The 18,634-nt window shown below is 39.0% G+C and overlaps 1 protein-coding gene across 10 annotated transcripts in view; it reads left to right on the top strand.

Annotated features, from left to right (window-relative positions):
• tenm4 (teneurin transmembrane protein 4) overlaps positions 1-18,634 on the top strand; it is a 196,755-nt gene that overhangs the window by 142,903 nt on the left and 35,218 nt on the right. For 7 of the 10 annotated variants that reach the window (XM_056756974.1, XM_056756971.1, XM_056756975.1 and 4 more), the window contains 6 exons: positions 2,562-2,829; positions 2,904-3,047; positions 5,821-6,070; positions 7,054-7,074; positions 11,377-11,609; positions 13,211-13,365. In XM_056756974.1, coding sequence (XP_056612952.1) covers positions 2,562-2,829; positions 2,904-3,047; positions 5,821-6,070; positions 7,054-7,074; positions 11,377-11,609; positions 13,211-13,365 — 1,071 coding nt within the window. The remainder of the gene's footprint in view (positions 1-2,561; positions 2,830-2,903; positions 3,048-5,820; positions 6,071-7,053; positions 7,075-11,376; positions 11,610-13,210; positions 13,366-18,634) is intronic. The other 3 variants (XM_056756973.1, XM_056756976.1, XM_056756979.1) reach the window with 1 other exon arrangement.

The following is an 18,634-nucleotide window of genomic DNA, read 5'->3' on the forward strand; positions in this document are numbered from 1 at the left end:
AGTACAATCTTATAAAAAAAAACTCACACTTTTTGTGCATGGCATTTAATTTCGTTTTCAATTTTTTCAAAATTCTATTGTTTTGAAGCTTTCAGAATTGTTTGTTTTCATTAAGGTAAAAGGTTGATGTCTTATCCTTGATTCATCTGATGATAAAGACAGTTGAAAATTGCAGGACAGCCTCGAATAGATGAAACATGTCGGCCTCTGTAATTTGTCACGATTGATTCCAGGCTGGTGCTGGTTTGTAATGATGTTCTGATAGACCGAGAGGGCAGATATTGGGAAGTGTACATCAAGAGGGAAGCGCAGAGCCTGTGTCCCGTGTGGCAGCCGTGCGATTTTATCTCCTATGTGTAATTGGGCAGAGATACACAGTCCAATTTACTATGCCAGCCGTTTTCTGAAGAACGATAATTACATTTAGACGTAAAGCCGTGTGGAAGATTTTCTAGTCTGAATGCTGGAGAAGCTTCGCTGACGGCGCCGGAAAACGTATTGGTTGTGCAAAAGATGTGTATGTGAATGTGTGTGTGCATATATTTATACTATTCAGGTTACCAGTGGGATCCTAAAAACTATTCATTTGCTGTTCAGAATTCAAGTATAATTAAAAGTCTTCACCATCATTTGGTCTTAAATTTTAGGACAGAAAGGTTGCTTCTATTCTATTGCTATCCATCAGGGCCAAAATAAATGTTCAATTGGCTGTCAGTTCACATCTTGTTGTCCATCAGCTGTGCATTTTTACGTTAATTTAGTTCCTTTTGTTAAATATATTTAGTCTTTTCAGCTTAGAATTTGGTACTGTTGTTTAGAAAATATGTTCAAGTCATCTCATTTGAAGGCAGTAATTGATTCATTATATCGCGTGCTGATTTCTGTTCATGCATGTCTGCCTGTTGTCTTTGTATGCGTCCTTGGTGGTTTCTTTGTGGGCCTGTGTGTGTGTGTTTGTGCGCCTGTGTGTGTGTGTGTTTGTGCAAGACCTCTACTTGTACCTGTGTGCAACCCTCCTAATTATTTTGTCATTGGTTAACAAGATTAATGACTTAGCCTTACATGGATTGTGCTGTCTGGGCTATTATTATCGGCACAAATCTGTCACATCCCAGATCTCAGTGCAAGTTATTTCCACACACTGACACACACACACACGGGCACACACAGTTTACAAACACAAACATTAGTAGAGGCTTTCTTATCAGCATATTGACGCAGTATTGATGACAGTGTTTACTGGTCAGCTCTGTGCTTGACTGTGATGGTGGGCTGATACTGAGAGTTAATGAGAGCTCTGGCCAGGGTAGTGAGAAACCTTTGAGCCAACTTTCTGTGAGGAGAGACAAATGTGTTGGTAATGATGCTCATGTAAGCTGTCCTTATATATGCCGTAACACTGAAGAAAATGTTCGTTTTTTGATAAGAAAGTTGAATAATGGAATAAATCGCAAAAATAAAATGACATTCATAATAAAAAACATACAGTTTTTATTCATGAACGTACCGGTCAGATTTATATTTCACATTAAGACAATTTCGAGCACATTTCTGAGACCATTAAGCAGGCCTGGCTCCACAGGAGGGCCGGGGTGGGCTTTGCCCACCTTATCAGAAGCTTTGCTCACCCTGCCTCCCCCCAGAACCATTGCAGTGAATGGACTTGCCGCAACTTTCTCTCTGATGAAAAAAAATCACCTGGAAAATGACTTGGCCCACCTTTCATCTCATATCTGGAGCCGGGACTGCCATTAAGACTTTTGCCTGTTATATTTTCATGTGATATTATTTATAATAAAACCTATCCTTCTGGCATTACTATATAGCATAGACATGTTTTAATATGACAGTATTATTAAAATTGTAAAATATCTATACATCATGGTACTATCTGTGTAAGTATAACTTCAATAAAAATCAATTTTGTGTATATTATATGGTAATACTTTACCATAGGGTTGTAATCTTTATTAATGTTAGTTTACATCAACACAACTGTTCATGTTAGTTCATTGTGCATTAACTAATGTTAACAGATACAACTTTTGATTTTAAATGTTTTGATAAGGCAGTTAACATGAACTTGAATAAATGTGTTAGAAGTATTATTCACTGCTGGTTCATTGTAGCTAATGCATTAACTAATGTGAATAAGTTCAAGCTTAACCTCATGTTTTACCAATGACATTTTATTTGTATTTTATTTATGTATTTATCATCAGCATTACTAATATCACAGAAAATATATATATTTTTTATCATATTACCAATGTTGAAATTTTAAAAATGATATATTGTATGTCAATAGATAAAAAAAATCTTAATATTTATCTGTTTTTATTTATTTATTTATTGAGTTTCAGGCTTGTTTTGTGTGCTATGCTGTTCACCAACAAGTCTGCTGAGAAATGAATTCATTCTTAGTTATTTATATACGAAAGATGTTAAATAATGCAAACATTTCACGGCGGGATACGTCTACCGCAAAATGAGAAGATTTGTTACTGTTTGCTCTTACGATCATCGTTTTGCTGTCACTGAAAACTTCCATCTCTCCACAGACCCTCCAAGAAGAGGTGCGAATCCCAGGTACAGACATCCGTCTGGGCTACCTGAGCAGCCGGACAGCGGGGTACAAATCCCTTCTGCGAATCACCATGACTCACTCCACCATACCGTTCAGCCTGATGAAGGTGCATCTCATGGTTGCCGTTGAGGGAAGGCTCTTCCGAAAATGGTTCTCAGCAGCACCCAACCTCTCTTACGACTTCGTCTGGGACAAAGCAGACGTGTACAGCCAGAAAGTACACGGCCTGTCTGAAGCTTTTGGTAAGGGGGCTTCCTTATCACAAACTTATCAACATTAAGTGCTTTAAAGTTGAAACTTTCTTTGCTCCTGCTAGTGTCCGTGGGTTTCGAGTACGAGTCCTGCCCTGATCTTATCCTCTGGGAGAAGCGGACGGCTGTCCTGCAGGGATATGAGACCACAGCGTCCAACCTGGGTGGCTGGAGTCTGAACAAACATCACGCGCTGAACATCCAGAGCGGTAAGATGGTACATGTGAAACATGAAAGATGCTCACAATGACTGGCAAACAAATAAACGCAACAATCTCACTCAATTACTCGCTAACTATTCGATCGGTCCATTTTTCTCTGGAGAGCTTCATTAATTTCACCGCTCGCCTGATAAAAACTCGATGGCTGAACTTTAATACAGCTTGACATTTGAATTGGGAGTGGATGTTATCTGTTTGACGGCACCTTATTGGGGTGAGACGGGTCAATTTTTTTATTGCTGTTGAATTGGCCCTTAAAGCAAAGAGTGCATAAACGGCTACGTTCGGTTTCTTTCAGAGTTCGTTCTCATCTGCATAGCGCCGTACTCGTGTCAGTAAATGAAGCGTACTCGCAGCAGGAGTATAAGTCATCCAGGTGGCAGTTGAATCTGTCACTAAAAGTCATCGCTGTCTACATGGAGACTTCCCGTTCAATTTGTTCCAAATCCTCTGTGTTTGTCCGTCTGTCTCTTAAGTGGCCGCCGCTTTGATGCGATTTAGTGAAGCGATTGTGTGGTGGGTTTCAGACCAGAGTCATATGGAAAATGACAGAATTATGGTCAGCATTCTAAGCGAAACAAGATTGTCACAGAGTGGTGTGAAAAATACAGCCGCGGAAAAAATAAAGAGACCACTCCAAGTTTTTGTGTCAAATCAGCATTTCTAGATGTACTGAAGTGTGGTCATTCTACTCCAGTGTCCAGTTTCAACAAAATCAAACCTCAGGAGTCACATTAATTCATCCAACATCAATGTGAAAGACTGACAGCATGACAAGACGCATGCAAACTGTGATAAAATAAGTTTTGAACTTCTTAACGAAATACATGTACAAATATTACAGTTGTATTGCTTAAAAGTGAATATGAACTTGTTTTCTTTAAAGTATTTGAGGTCTGAATTTTTTTTCTCATATTTTGACCAGTTTCTCCAGTTTTTATTTTTTAATATTTGGATAAAATTTGGTAAAAAATATTGTTAGTAGTTCACAGAATGAAACAAAAAAAATCTTTTTACTTAAACACATACCTATTAATATTATTTTTTTAATCATTCTCTGAAAGATATTGTTTTTGGTTGTTGGGTATTTGATTATAAATGTTCTGTTGAATGTATTTTGTTCAAACGGTTGTGAAACAGGAAACTCTTCTTGACCAGCGTTGGATAATCGTTGGTTACGTTAAGAGTTAATTATGAGACAGTTTTGAATTTCATACACTTGACTTCAGGCTTCCATTTTAAGTCTTTTTTATTTATTTATTTACTTATGTACTGCACAAACTCCTGATGAAAAGGTCTGTAGGAATGCTTCAGTTTAATTGAAAGCCTTTTACGAGACGAATTTAGAAGCCGTTGTAAACAGGATCTCCAGTGAAGCACCTGCCTTTCCAACCAATCAGCAGAGAGAATATTATTTAGCCTCTCTCAAAACACTGCATGGTTCAACAGGTGTTCAGCGAAAGAACGGTTTGGAATGAAAATGACAAAAAATTCAGTTTTACAGACTCTTCCACTCGCTGGCACTTTCAAATGGGATTTGCGGAGAGCTGTTCAGCGAGGTGGAGAGCTGTAGGTTCATTAAAGCGTGCAATGGAGATTCAGATTGACTGTGTTAGTGATAATAAGAGGAAGATGTCGTTCCTGCTGTGGCTGTGGACCTTCACTTAGCTGGTTCCTGTATGGGAGCAACTCTCTGTGGGATAGAAAAATACTTAGTGATAAATGTGAATTTGGCTGAGTTTAGCACATCTCTGCTCCGCTGGTTATTTAATGAAATCCTTTCTCGTCGTCCTTTCGCTCTGCGACGGTAAACAGCGCTATACAAATGAAGTTAATGTCATCAAATTTGAGCTGATTTGAATTGGCTTTGAAATCTCCTAATCTCCTCAAATGCGAAACACTGATTGATTTGATGCAAAGCCTGTTGAGAATGAGCTGAAGGAATTTGGTTTAATTACAGTAAATAAAGTGATGTGAAAAATACTTTGTGTAAGACTCCTGTATTTGACAAGTGTTGTGCTACAGACGTGAATGCATTGAGTCTAAATCATAGATAATACAACCTCTAATGACTGAATTAAAACATTTTTTGGCAGCATCTAAAAAAGTGCTTTCTATTCTGTGTGTATGAGACGCACAAATGCCAAGTTGATTTCGAAACAGTATGTTGCCAACATGTTGTTTAAATGTTTAAAACATAACGCCACGGTTTCAGAGAAAAGGCTTAAGACTGATCCCAGATTAAAATGAATTTTGAGCTGTTTTAAAGGAAAATAATGTTCCCTGACATATCTTAAAATATGTCATAGCCATTATTTTGTTTCAATACGAACACCAGTAATGTTATTTTACAGCATTTTAATGAACGTGATTTAAATAGCCTAAAACAAGTCATAGTCCTTGCTTAGGCTAAACCTTGTCTATGAAACTGGGCTAAAGATGCAATTTTGCCGTCAAGTTGTCTATCTCGTGTAGGTCAAATGACGACAAGTTTATTACCAGCAAAATTATATTCAACAGTTAAAATTATTAATATTTTTTTTTAATATATTTTTAAATAAGGGTTTATCTGTATCTATATTTTCAATATCTGATTTTTACCCACAATTTTACAGATTTGTTTAAGCTTCTAAAAGGAATCATAAGCCCTTAAATGTTTAATGCCAGGTTTGTAGCTTTGTATCCAAAAGTGTAGTACATTGAATCTAAAGAAAAAATTTAGTTAACGTACATCCTTATTATTTCTCGTTGTGTCTCACAGGTATCCTCCACAAAGGCAACGGCGAGAACATCTTCATCTCCCAGCAGCCCCCAGTCATCGGAAGCATCATGGGTAACGGGAGGAGGCGCAGTATCTCTTGTCCGAGCTGTAACGGGCTCGCTGACGGAAATAAGCTGCTCGCACCTGTAGCTTTAGCCTGCGGATCTGACGGCAGTCTTTTCGTGGGGGATTTCAACTACGTCCGTCGGATATTCACCACGGGAAATGTCACAAGCGTCTTAGAGCTCAGGTTTGACATTCTTGATACAAGAACATATGCATAGCCACATAATAAAAAGTTTCTTTCTACAGCTTTTTTAGCTGCTCAAAGAGCATCTGACTGCAGTACTTGATATTACTGGCATTTTATATTTAAATGAGACTGCTGTTGCCCAGCGCTAAGAAGTATAGGATGAACCCAAACATTGTCTTAGCATTTCTTTCTACGATTTCATCCATTTTCCCTTCTAACCCAGTAAACATACACATTCATGTACATCTACAAGATGTTATCATTGAGAAAACATCAACTTCTAATTGCTGTGTTAAAACATTTGATATATATTTTTAAAGGGATAGTTCACCCCAAAATTAAAATTCTTTCATCATTTAGTCCCCCTCATTACATTTCAAACCTGTATGACTTTCTTAATCGCAAAACACAAACGAAGATCATTTGAGAGACGTTGATAATCAAACAACATTGGCCCACAATTGACTTTCCTTGTATGGACACAATATACAGGATATCTGATAATATCTTTAGTGTTCCACAGAATAAAGTCATGCAGATTAGGAATGACAGAAGAGAGATTGTTATGTGAACTATCCATATAATTGAGCAGATTCATTAAATACATCTATTAAATGTCATCCTTACAAGAAAATATTTTTGAGATGTATTGCAGAATAACACCTTGCACGGAAAACAACAACAAAAAACAGTGGTTCGTTGACAACAATAATAATAACAATAATAACAATGGTTATAATAATAATAATTATTATATTTATCTACCTTATTTGCACCAAAAAAAATTGTCACCATCCGCTTAAAGAGAACCACTGATCTTGTCAATGTACACAAAACTCTCATGTTTTTCAATCTGCCTGTAGTAGCTCTTCAACTTTCTCTTTCATACATAAATGCATGTACTAAGTACTAACTCTGCAAGCTAACCCTCTTGTTTCCTACTTTCTTTTTTCTTCCCATGCTGCTTTCGCTTAATACAGAAATAAAGATTTCAGGCATAGGTAAGCGATCTTCTTAAGAGTCACATGGTTTTTGCTCACCAATAAGATGAATTCATATTCCGGAATGCAGTACTCCTTGGAGGAGTCTTTGTGATGTTAAGTTGTTTTGTAGCTGCCTGTGGAACACGAGGAACATGGGTGTTTATTATAAGAAAGCCACCGCCTAGTGCATAAAAACACTCTCTCTCCGAATAGCCATTAAAACGGGCAGCACTACAGTGCGAATGGGCTTTGAAATAGTGCTGCAGATGAACGGAGACTGGTTTGATGCATGGGTAACCCCTGAAAGTGGGCTACCACGAGCAAAAAACTAATGCTTAAAGAATTGTGCACGTGGAGGAGAGCCACAGTCAGGGCACATAATTTGAAATGTCATACAGGAAGATGGAAAAGCAGTTACAAGCTAAGCATAAGCCCGGTTTCAGCATTTTAAATATTTCTCACCCTCAGGGGACACGGCTTTGTAAAAGAATATAATTACTCACCCCTCCCCGTCGAAAATGCCCGCGCTGCATTACCCACAATCCAGCGTGATATTCGCCCGATGACAAATTACACATTCAAAGCGCTGTCGGATCTAAATACACAGTTCGTTAACATGTTTGATTTGACAAATGGCAGCGTGGCGTCGAGGAAAATAGAGCCAGTCATCAAACTTCGATCTAAGCTTTCAAGTATAACACACATCGTCCCCGTGGTGCGGTGAACTCTTAATATGGGTTGTGTGGCGGAACCAGCTGTGGGTTTTGACAGGCAGCGGTGTGACAGCTAACCGTGTGATGCTCAGGTATGACTGACAGGATGCGAGCGGATTCTTGGATGGAGGTTAGGTAAACCCGGGACACCTGCCGGCTTCGAAAATTGCCCATCGTTCATAATGAGCTCTCATAGGATCCCTGCGTCCTCAGGTCGAGAGTTTCCCATAGTTGATTCCATCAGGGTACGGGTGGCGTGACACCTCGTGTCACAATTACATGTGGAAAGCTGCTGTAAATGGCTTGTATAGGGCTCCCTGTGGCAGGTCGGCAATGCCTGAAGATGATACTGACACAATACCGTCAACACTACATATTAGCTGTGAAAATGTACCTAAATTGATTGAAAGTTCCCAACAGCAAGCGAAATCAATCATATTTTACATGACATATTTTATAAACTTTACCTTTATACTTTGGATGCACACACTGTAACGTATGCCAAAGACTGTAGATATGAAAAAGACGCCGCACTGTTGTTATAAAAAATGGGGTTTTGGCAAAAGAAGTCACACTTTCTGTAAAAAGAGCCAATCATTAAAGAATATTGATTCTGTGGGGGAGGGGCTCACTGTACAAAGTGATGGGCTGTACTTGTCAACCTTTGTGCATGCACTTGAACAAAATCTTTCTGTAGAATTTAAGCGTAACAACATTTTACAGAAGAGAGTCATTTTCACCAAAACAATGAAAAGGCGGAGCTTGATGACGATGTGGAATGACAGGAGTTGATGTCTTTACCTCTACTGGAGATCAATAACAATTAAACAGGACTCACAAATCTCGTTCGAGGATGACAAAATGAAATAAAGTTCAAAACCGTTATGTTATTACATACAGCAAGACAATAGCAGGGCTGTCCCAGCTTCTGTTGGTGCCCTAGGCAAAATTTTAGAACGCGCCCCTCCAATAAAATATATTTTTACTTTTTTTTCAATTTGGGCACCTCTCCATAATTGTTGTAGGAAGGAAATATGTAAATAGATTTAACAAATTTTGTATGACTTAAATTGATGCCCATAGCCAATTTGACAATATTTTAGGGCGACTTGTCTTGTGTATCATACCCAAATGCACTGGCAGAAATTTATTTAGCATCTATGTGTCCTCAGGGCCATTTCAAGATTAGCAGTATATCTGTAGTGTCTGCTTTGTTCTGTTGGTCCTAACCAGGTTTCTGTTGTTCTTTTTACTGTAAAAGATCAGCTCTGGGGTATACAAGCTAGCTCGCCAGACAGAACACGTGCCGGTAATTCATTTTAGAAATATAGGTGTAAAAAGCCAGCTGCCGAAAGCCCCAAGTCATATTTGCAACCATAAAAGAACAGTCATCGCTTCTTGCGCGAAAACAAATCTAAGGTGTTTTGTTTACTGCATGTGTGTGTGAGAGAGGAAAGAGAGCAAAGCTAGACCATGATCTCTGCGCCATACCCACTGACCTCCTTCCGCAAAAGTCACTCACCTCCATCGTCACGGCAACATGCTGAAAATCCAATTATCCTCCCCGGACCAGATGTAGTCTGTGAATATAGATGGAGTCTGTGAAGGTCAGGGTGTTCTCCTCATCGCAGAAAGCACAACACAACGTACCTCCAATAAAACATTATACCATAACACCTGCACCGCAGGGATTAAAAAAACATCCACCTGTCAGACTCCCTCGCAGATTCTAGTAAACAGCGATCGGTATTTTTCTTGACGAACCGTTCTGCCTTCTTGCCAAACCGAGGACATCAGTCACCAGGCTTAGCGGCCACATAGAGAAGTGTGGGCCCTGGGGTCAACCAGAGCGGCCTGATCTTCTAGAAGGTCAGGTGTCGGTCTGAATAATGGATAGAAGCTGACAGCGCCACAGACCTGGAACTATTGCTTTCCACGGGCTCGCGTCAGGGCACTGGGATTTGGCACTGACAGCCTTGGAGTTTCAGGGAAAGACGCCCAGGGTTAGTTTAATGGGTTTTGAATGCCAGTCCAAAGACAGGTTGGGTGTTAATAATGATGGTATTTGGCAGAAGTCTGTCCTAGCGTCTGTTGCAGCTACTCATCTTTAGAGTGCTAATACTGCTGTTGAGTGGCACTTTGACAAACAGTGTTTTTCGTATAACTATTGCATTCTCTTGCTGGACCTTTCTCTGTTTGATAGCTTTTAAATACTGTACCTAAAACAAGCCGGTGACAATGATGGTATTTGGAAGAATTGTGTCGTAGCATTTGTTGTAGCTTTAGTTGTTGTAAGCGTACGGCTGCAGTTCTTCTGGTAGTGACGTTTTGCACGAAAAATGCTTTTTGGTTCTCTTCTAGTGACCTTTCGCAGTTTGTTAGGCTTTAAATGCTGGTCCCAAGACAAGTTGGGCGTTAATAGTTTTTGACAGTATTTGCTGGGTATAGTTGTCTTCAGAGTAATAACATAGTCCTGTGGTACTTTTAACAAAAATTGCTTTCCTTCTCATGTTTTGGTTCTCTCGCTGCGACCGTTTTCACTTTGTTTGAAAAAGTAAAAAAATTCAAGTTGGCACCGTTCCCGAATGGCGAAAGCTTTTCGCCACTTTTTCTTGTTACAAAGTGCTGATTGTTACTTGCTAACATTTAACAAGAGCTCTACAATTTTCAACACAATGCTGCTACATTTTTCACGCATTATATCAGACAAAACTGTATGTCTTCCAGTGAACCTCAGATGTTCAAAACCTTCAGTTACACTCTCAGGTAAGCGAACAGTAGGATGTTGCCCTAACGTTTGCCTTTGCTGCGAATCAAGCGCATTTCACCACCGGTGGACTTTGGTCGCCATTACAACACAGACCAAAGTTAAAATTGCAGCCTGTCCACCTATCCTTTCTTGGTTTTCTCTGAATTTGATTAGCTATAGAAATGAAACTCAGTTTGACGAGAATTTAAGTTTTCATTTAAGTTTTTCTCACCGTAGAGACTCTACAGTCTGATTGGAGCCATTTTGTCAGACTTTCAAATTCCCAAGCCCCTGCGTGCTTGCGTGTGATAATTATGACGGTCCAGCTTTGTCATGTAATGGCCTGTTTTTTTGGCCTGTGGGCAAATACATTGTGTTTAAATACGACTTTGGACCGCATTCGTCTCCAGAAGGAAGTTTCCTGCTGGGGGTGGGCAGCACACCTTTTTGAAAGCATACTGGCAGCACATCAGACGCTGAGAGGACACGATGAAACACATGAGCTACATGCGTTTCTATATTTGGACAGAGTTAGATGTACATGTTGAAAGATTGATGGCAAGGACATCCTGGACAAACTAGTGTATGAGTACAGTATGACAATTAATGTGTTTGCTTAATGATTGTTGAATTAAAAATGTGTTCTTAAACTGTACATTTTTGAGGTCATTTGCATTGTGAATAGAACCATGGATGACACTCATTAGCCATGTCTGCGTCCGTGATACAACACCGCCTCTAATACCGTACTACTTACAGTTACCACATTTTTGTTGGGATTTTTTTCTACACATTTTGTATTATTTAAGGACACTGCTCAATAACCATTGATGACTCTTATTTCTCTGCCCTTTTCAGCAATAGTCCTGCACACAAATATTACCTGGCTACCAATCCTGTTTCGGGGGCACTCTACCTGTCAGATACCAGCAGCAGGAAGGTCTTTAAGCTGAAGTCCCTGAACACGGTGAAGGATGTCGCAAAAAACCTAGAGCTGGTGGCGGGCACAGGAGATCAGTGTTTGCCCTACGACGAGACACGGTGTGGGGATGGAGGAAAAGCCGTGGAGGCCACTCTCACCAACCCTAGAGGTAAATCTCCAGACATTTGGCATTGTTTGCATCAATGTTGTAGTTAATGTTATTGCAGTGGTCTTTCCTATAAAGATTTGGGTGATATTTTTCAACTAAATCTAAGTTTATCAATGCCAGTCATGCCAAATGATTGACAGGCAAAGAGGATTCCTGAATTTACTTTTCTACAAAAGATCACAGGCAAGCTCTTGTAACATTTTTACAGTCTAAAGCTTTAACAGAAATAAGTTTAAGTTTGGTTTCTTCAATAAATTTGATTCAGTGAAAATCTGTAAATTAAAGAATAAAAAAAGAATTAATAAATATATAAATCTCATGCAAAATTCCTGCAAAACGGTACATGTTTATGTGATATATTTATTTGTATATACTTTGTCTTATTGTTAAAATGATTTTACGTAAAAAATATTGTTATTATTTTCATTTTATATATTTCTGTAGGTTGCCTGAGCCTCACGGCAAGCATTTCGCTGTTTATTTTGTATCCAAAATTTTATAAAAGATATTCCATGAAAACAACAGCTTCTGTCACCTTGACTGTGTATACCCTAAAATACTCTAAAAAGTTTCATGCAAGAAATTTTGATTCTGTTTACCTAGATAGATTTTAGTAATGCAAGCCTGATGTATCTAAATTCAGAGTCAGCTCCAAAACCACAGAAAATCATTCTTTCTATTTGCAACATGAAATTGATATCAGACCACCGCTGTGTGATGTGGTTTTCATACACTTGTAAGTTTTGTTGATTGTACTGTAGAGAGAGCCGAGCCAATCTGTGGTGAGAGCAGCTATGCAGTCAATACTTTTCTATTTTTCACAATAATATAACAGCACTACCTAATCCGAGGTCTCAGACATGCATGTTTCCATCTATTTTGCGACATAAACCATTCATTTCCAATGCAGTTTAAGATGTAAATGAAAGATGACGCATGCAGAGTCATATAATTCCCTTCTGTTGTTTGTGACTGCGTTAAAATGATTCACATGCTCTTAAATAGCTTAAGAAAAGCAGTACATGCGTCTCTCTCTTACCCAGGACCCATGCCTGGTTGTTATTCCTCGAACATAAATAATACATTTGTCACATGGATATTTTATTAGTCGTCTGGCATGTTAATGATTTGTGTCCCCAACTGGATCTTTCCAGCTGCAATTATGGACATCCAGTTAATTTTATTCGCACCATAATCTCTTTATACATGGGTGAATTTTAATGTCCAGGTGGCATTTTACTAATTGTATTTTTATAGGAGACATTTAAACATCTCTTACACAGTTTTGATATTTACTGTACATGGCAATTAGGTTTTTCTCCAAATTTTCATTGCCATTTTGTTTTATTTTTCTTTATAGGTTTTTCACAGGGGGAGCTTTAGCATGGCTGTTATAATTAAAAATAGTATTTACTCTTGTGTTTAAATACTTTATAATCTAATTGTGATATATTTTTGACGGCATTACAGTAATCAATGCAATGCAAAAAGCCTCTTTTTTTGTGTCTTTTTAATTCTAATGTTGAATACGATTCGTACAAATTCTTGATAAGTTTTGTGAGATACGAGATTCATTCCCCTCCACCCTATCTCTCATCCAGGCATCACCGTGGACAAATATGGCGTGATCTTCTTTGTGGACGGCACAATGATCCGTCGCGTCGATCAGAACGGTATCATATCCACGCTGCTAGGCTTCAACGACTTGACTTCTGCACGACCCCTGAGCTGTGACTCGGTGATGGACATCTCCCAGGTGTGTAGCCGTCTTCTAATCTGTCTGTGCTTGTTTTGCCCATCAGCCTGTTTGTGAGCTCTGTTCGTGCCAGGGTTTGGAATGTCATGGCGTTCCACTGCTGTTCCAGTAGTCATAAAGCTTTGGGGAGGGTGGGCTGCAGCTGAAATCTCGGTGTGGTGGGAGAAGGGGCTTCAGGGGGTTTCATGTCGCTTTAGGTCTCAGTAACCTTGTTGTCTGCTGTGGTCTTCTGATATCAGCTGATCTAAGCTGACCTTCAACCTCAGTGACAGATCTGCTCCTCCATCCAAAATACACTCTTGCAGGCTGTGGTGACCCTGGTCGCCGCTAACCTACCCAAATTTTACCAGTCATCCCAGGCAAGGGCACTGCATTGACTAAAGCATCTCAAAGGCATTGGTTACGGATGTGACTAAGCCCTAGAGGTCCAGACCTGGAGCTATTTTAGGCTACTTTGATTTAAACTAATTTTATTTTGCTTATTCTCCCACTGTCAAGAAGATTTGGAGTGCCTGCGGTTATTACGACAAATGAAATGTCCTTCTAGCTCTCTTATTATTAGTCGTATTTGCTACACTTGTACAGCCGCAGAATTTTGAGACCATTTCAAAGTTAGTTTCCGTTTATCTGAATTGACCATTTATAGATATATGCGTTTATGTACAATTATCATTTTTGTTTCATTCTGGGAACTACTAAAAATATTTCAACCAAATTTTAAAATAAAAATATTTTTCTTTTGCATTTATTTGGGTATAATGAAAACTGGAGAAATAACCGAAGCATTTTTTTCAGACCTCAAATACTGCAAAGAAAACAAGTTCACTTTTAAACAAAACAACAGCAATATTTGTATATGTATTTTAGAAAAGTTCAAAAATCGTTTTCATGTGTTTTGTCATGCAGTCTTTCACATTGCTGTTGAATCTCTTTGTCACTCCCGATGTTTCATTTTGTTAAAATATAACAAACACAACTAGAATCACAACCATACATTTTGAAATGCTGAATAAATGAACATTTGTGATGCTCTATATCTCAACCTAATTGTTTGTTGTGGCATAGTTTTTGCAATTGTACAGCATACATATTATTACTAGATATAGAAATTAGTTCAGTGCCCTCTCCAATCCAACACCTTAAATCCAGCTCCTGTGTTATTGAATTGTATTCGTCTCCCTTCCTTCCTGGGTTTGCTTACATTTTGCCGTCTGACTCGTTGTTTGCTCAATAATGCCTGTGCTGCCTGAGCATGGTTTTATATTCGCTCAGAGAATGCAGAGCACTGGTGAGGCGACCTCTAGCTTTACCACAGAGAGAAAACCTCTACACACACACACACACACACACAGAAAGGCTCACTGCAGTCCCCGGTCTCAATGATGACAAATCACACTGGCTTCTGCCAAAGACACTCAGACGGTAAAAAGCATCTATTAAAAATGCATGGCCAGCACGCTCACTGCATCAAACGCTCCGCCACATTCCTTAAGTTTGTTGCTGAACACTTTTGAGGATTCGACTGAAGCCAGTTTTCCTTTCTCTTAACCGCCACTGACTGCCATTCTTACCTAAAATTAAAAACATTTTGATACTGTCATAACTCATGCGATAATCTTCTGGTCCCGGTGTCTCTGATCTCAAAAGATCCCCCTAGAAGATTTAAATATTCGACAACCGTCTTGCATGACTTTCACTCAAACTTGTGGTGCACTGTGTGCTATCCTGAATTCATTTGCCTTTCAGGAAGCGCAGACACCCTGCACAACCGCTCCGAGTTTTAATGTTAGGCAAGGATGTTTCTTCCTCTTCATCACTGTTACGTCAGTTTCAAGGATGAATATTCTCACTAAACTCTGGTAAAGGCAGAAATATGATGAGCGAACAACCCATTTTTTGAATGGGAATATTTTATGTTTTGCTAGTGTGGCCATTTCAATGCATTTACAAAAACAGTTAATTTTTATAGAAAAAAACCTATAACAATAACATGTTATAGTTAACATATTTAATAATGCCCCTTATATGCAGCCACATGCAGACCACCGAGCAGTGATGCACTCAGACATTTGGACAAGCGTTATATATCAGAACAAAATGCAGGGGTTGCGAAAAACGCTTTGAAATGCTGAAACAATGCTCTCTGCAAGAGACCCTGAAAAGAACAGCGCAAGGTAAAGCAATGTCGAAAGATTTCTTTCCAACCAATTGTTTAGTGACCTAGAGAAAAAAACAATGTATTGACAGCAATGCAGTATAATGCACACAAATATGTCTTCAGAAGTTTGTAAAGGCATTACATAATAAAGCATTATGTTTTTATTACCTAACGTCAGGGCCACAAATACTCCGTTTGCAGTGTGCGTGCGGTCCGTATTTTTTTACGTGCACATGTTAACGGATTAGATCATTCACACAGCGCATGTATGCAGTGAGGCACATCCGTTGCGTCAGTGCAGTGATCGTTTACGCATCGAGTCTATTTTTGCTGTAGAGCACGGACATGATAGCACACGTATCATGCCCAAAATGAACACGAACTGACATAGAAATGCAATAATTTCACCAAAAATGCATATATATTAAGTTTACTACCTTTTTTATTTTACCTTTTTAAGCAATAAAAACAAAGCAAAAGTGGTAAAAACAATAAATCAGATTAAATTGTTGTGTCGTACAAATATCCTACCGTGTTTATATTTTATGGGGAGGGTGCACGTAGATAGTGACAATCACGTGACAAGCAGGTGGTAATATGATCAATGTTGACTTCTGCATTGGTTCATAGAGTGAAGTGAACGCAAAGTCTGCACCTCGTTCTTCTCCGCAACCTTCTTAGCAACAGATAAATGCGATAGCCTTTCTTTTATCAACAACTCGCACTAAACAAAAGAAAGAATCGCAATGACGAAAATACCGATTCATAAACCCTGTTATTTTTCGAATAATCTTCAAAACATTGGGAAGTTACTTAACCATTGTTGACTGAATCACTCCGAAGACGCGGACCGCTTGCATGCAAACGTAACATAGTATGTGTAGAAACACAATGGCGCATGACGGATCTGTACTGCATACGTGTTGCTCTACGCACTGCATACGTACTGCACACGGATTATGTGTGGCCCAGGTGTTAGAATGAGCTATATCTGCCTACGTAAAACACGGAACCCCTTGCATGGAATTCACCATGTTGAAGCTCCAAAGAAGCAAAAACGCGACGACATCTTAGTCCTGTGTCGTTACCGTCATGCTTCGAAAGGGAGGGGTGGAGTAAGCCATTGGTTGCAATTCGCTACCTCACCGCTAGATGTCACTAAATTTCATACAATGGGCCTTTAAAAACTTGGAGAGTCATCGGCAGAAAAGTCTAGTCCCAAAAAGCATCTTCAAGCAAAGCAATTATTTTGTATTCGATGATGTAATCAAACTGATATGAAAAGCAATCGTGAAGAGATGTTGGTTGTTTAGGATTCAAGTTCAAGGCCAACATGATTTCAAACAAGGTCAAGTTTGCATGGTCTCATGTATTTGAGCATACGTTGAAGAATTTAACAGCAGCCGTTCTAGCGTCGGATCCATTCGGGTGGCAGTAATTTATTCTCTCTATCTGTTAGTGTGTGAAAGTCTGAGGGAATAGAGAGAATCTGAGCTGATACATCCTGTCAATGCCCCACACGGGTGTGAATTTTCCCCACACACAGAGGCGTTAAATACGTAACTTGCGCTGTTGGAATAAAAGGGATTCAATAAAGTAATTTTACCTGATAGCGTGTGTGTCTCAGAGACACCTGTTTGTTTTCATTCGCTCATCGTGTTGCAAAAAGCACAAGTCGATTAACATGTTGAGTTATCGTCCTTTGGTGGTCTTGGAATTGTTTTATAATAATCTTTGCCCTTACCCTTAACCTACCATAAAGTCATGGAAGAACTGTTGCTAAGTAACAATTTTCAAAGAGTTTAAAGGGATTGTTCACCCAAAAATAAAAGTTATTCATTCACCCACCCTTATGTCGTACAAACCCCTTTTTTCTTTTCAGTGGAGCACAGGAGATATTTTGAGGAATGTCTTAGAGGATTTGGGTCCATAATTTTAGTCATTGTTGTTCGGTTACCAACATTCTTCAAAATATCTTCTTTGTGTTCTGCCATACAGGTAAATTATGAAATGTTTATTTTTTCTGTGAACTATCCCTCCACACAAAATAATTAAACTTATCCGCACTGCCACTACTCCAGCACATCAGCGCCATGATATGTCTTATTACATAAATCTCTGGCCTTGAGAAGAGATACAACGAGGTTGATATCATGTTGTGTGCTCTTGTTGTCAGTTTCTGCCCAGGGGAGATATCACTGACCAATATCGAACACAACATGACAATTCGGTAGGATAGCGAGTCTTCTTTCTTTAAATCTTACTTTGACCTTATCGTATCTTAAAATCGATGCTCGGTGCTACTTAAGCCATGGTAGTGACTGTGGCCAATAGATTACTGCAGACCAGCGTCCAAGTGGCAGTTTTGATATAGATCAGCTCAGGGCGTGCGGATCATTTCCAGGAATGAGAGCGGGATGCTGTATTGAGTGCAATGTTTTATGGTGAGGACTTATCGGCCAGTCCAGAATCTTTCAGGACGGAGAAATCCTTTCGGTTTTTAATAGAGCATCCTCCATGTTTACAATGGTTATCCATTTCCAGTTACCCAGGGACATATCAAGATAACGTTTAATACTGAGATGTGCTTGCCTTTTGCTCAATTGTTAGTGCTAGTGACTCTCCCAGGAACATACATACTAGATAAATATACTATGAATGAATTGTGAGTTGCTATAGAAGTGTCTGCCAAATATATAAATAACCTTTGTAAAGCTGCAGCTCCATTAGAGATACTGCAATACATTTACCCCCAAATTACCCATAGTTCCCCCTGAAAGTTTTAATTCACACTAAATGTTTACCAGATATTTTGAGCATGGAGGAAGGAGAATTTCTAAGGATATATTAAGTATTAAGTACCCGTGAACCAGAAGTCGCTATCGTTTTTACTCCCGTATTTTGACACATATATATACGAGTGAAATAGAATTTGTTACATTTAACTGACTAACTAAACTGTTATTATCAGGTTTTTCAATTTAATTTTAGGCGAAGAGAAGAAAAAAATATGACTTATGTGTGCACAACTGCACGTGTGTATTCTTTGCTTCTCCTCAGTATCCATTTTAGTATTTCACTTTGTTTTAAAGTCACCGTGAACCGAAAGTT

Source organism: Triplophysa dalaica, chromosome 9, assembly GCF_015846415.1.
Source record: "Triplophysa dalaica isolate WHDGS20190420 chromosome 9, ASM1584641v1, whole genome shotgun sequence".
Classification (NCBI taxonomy): domain Eukaryota; kingdom Metazoa; phylum Chordata; class Actinopteri; order Cypriniformes; family Nemacheilidae; genus Triplophysa; species Triplophysa dalaica.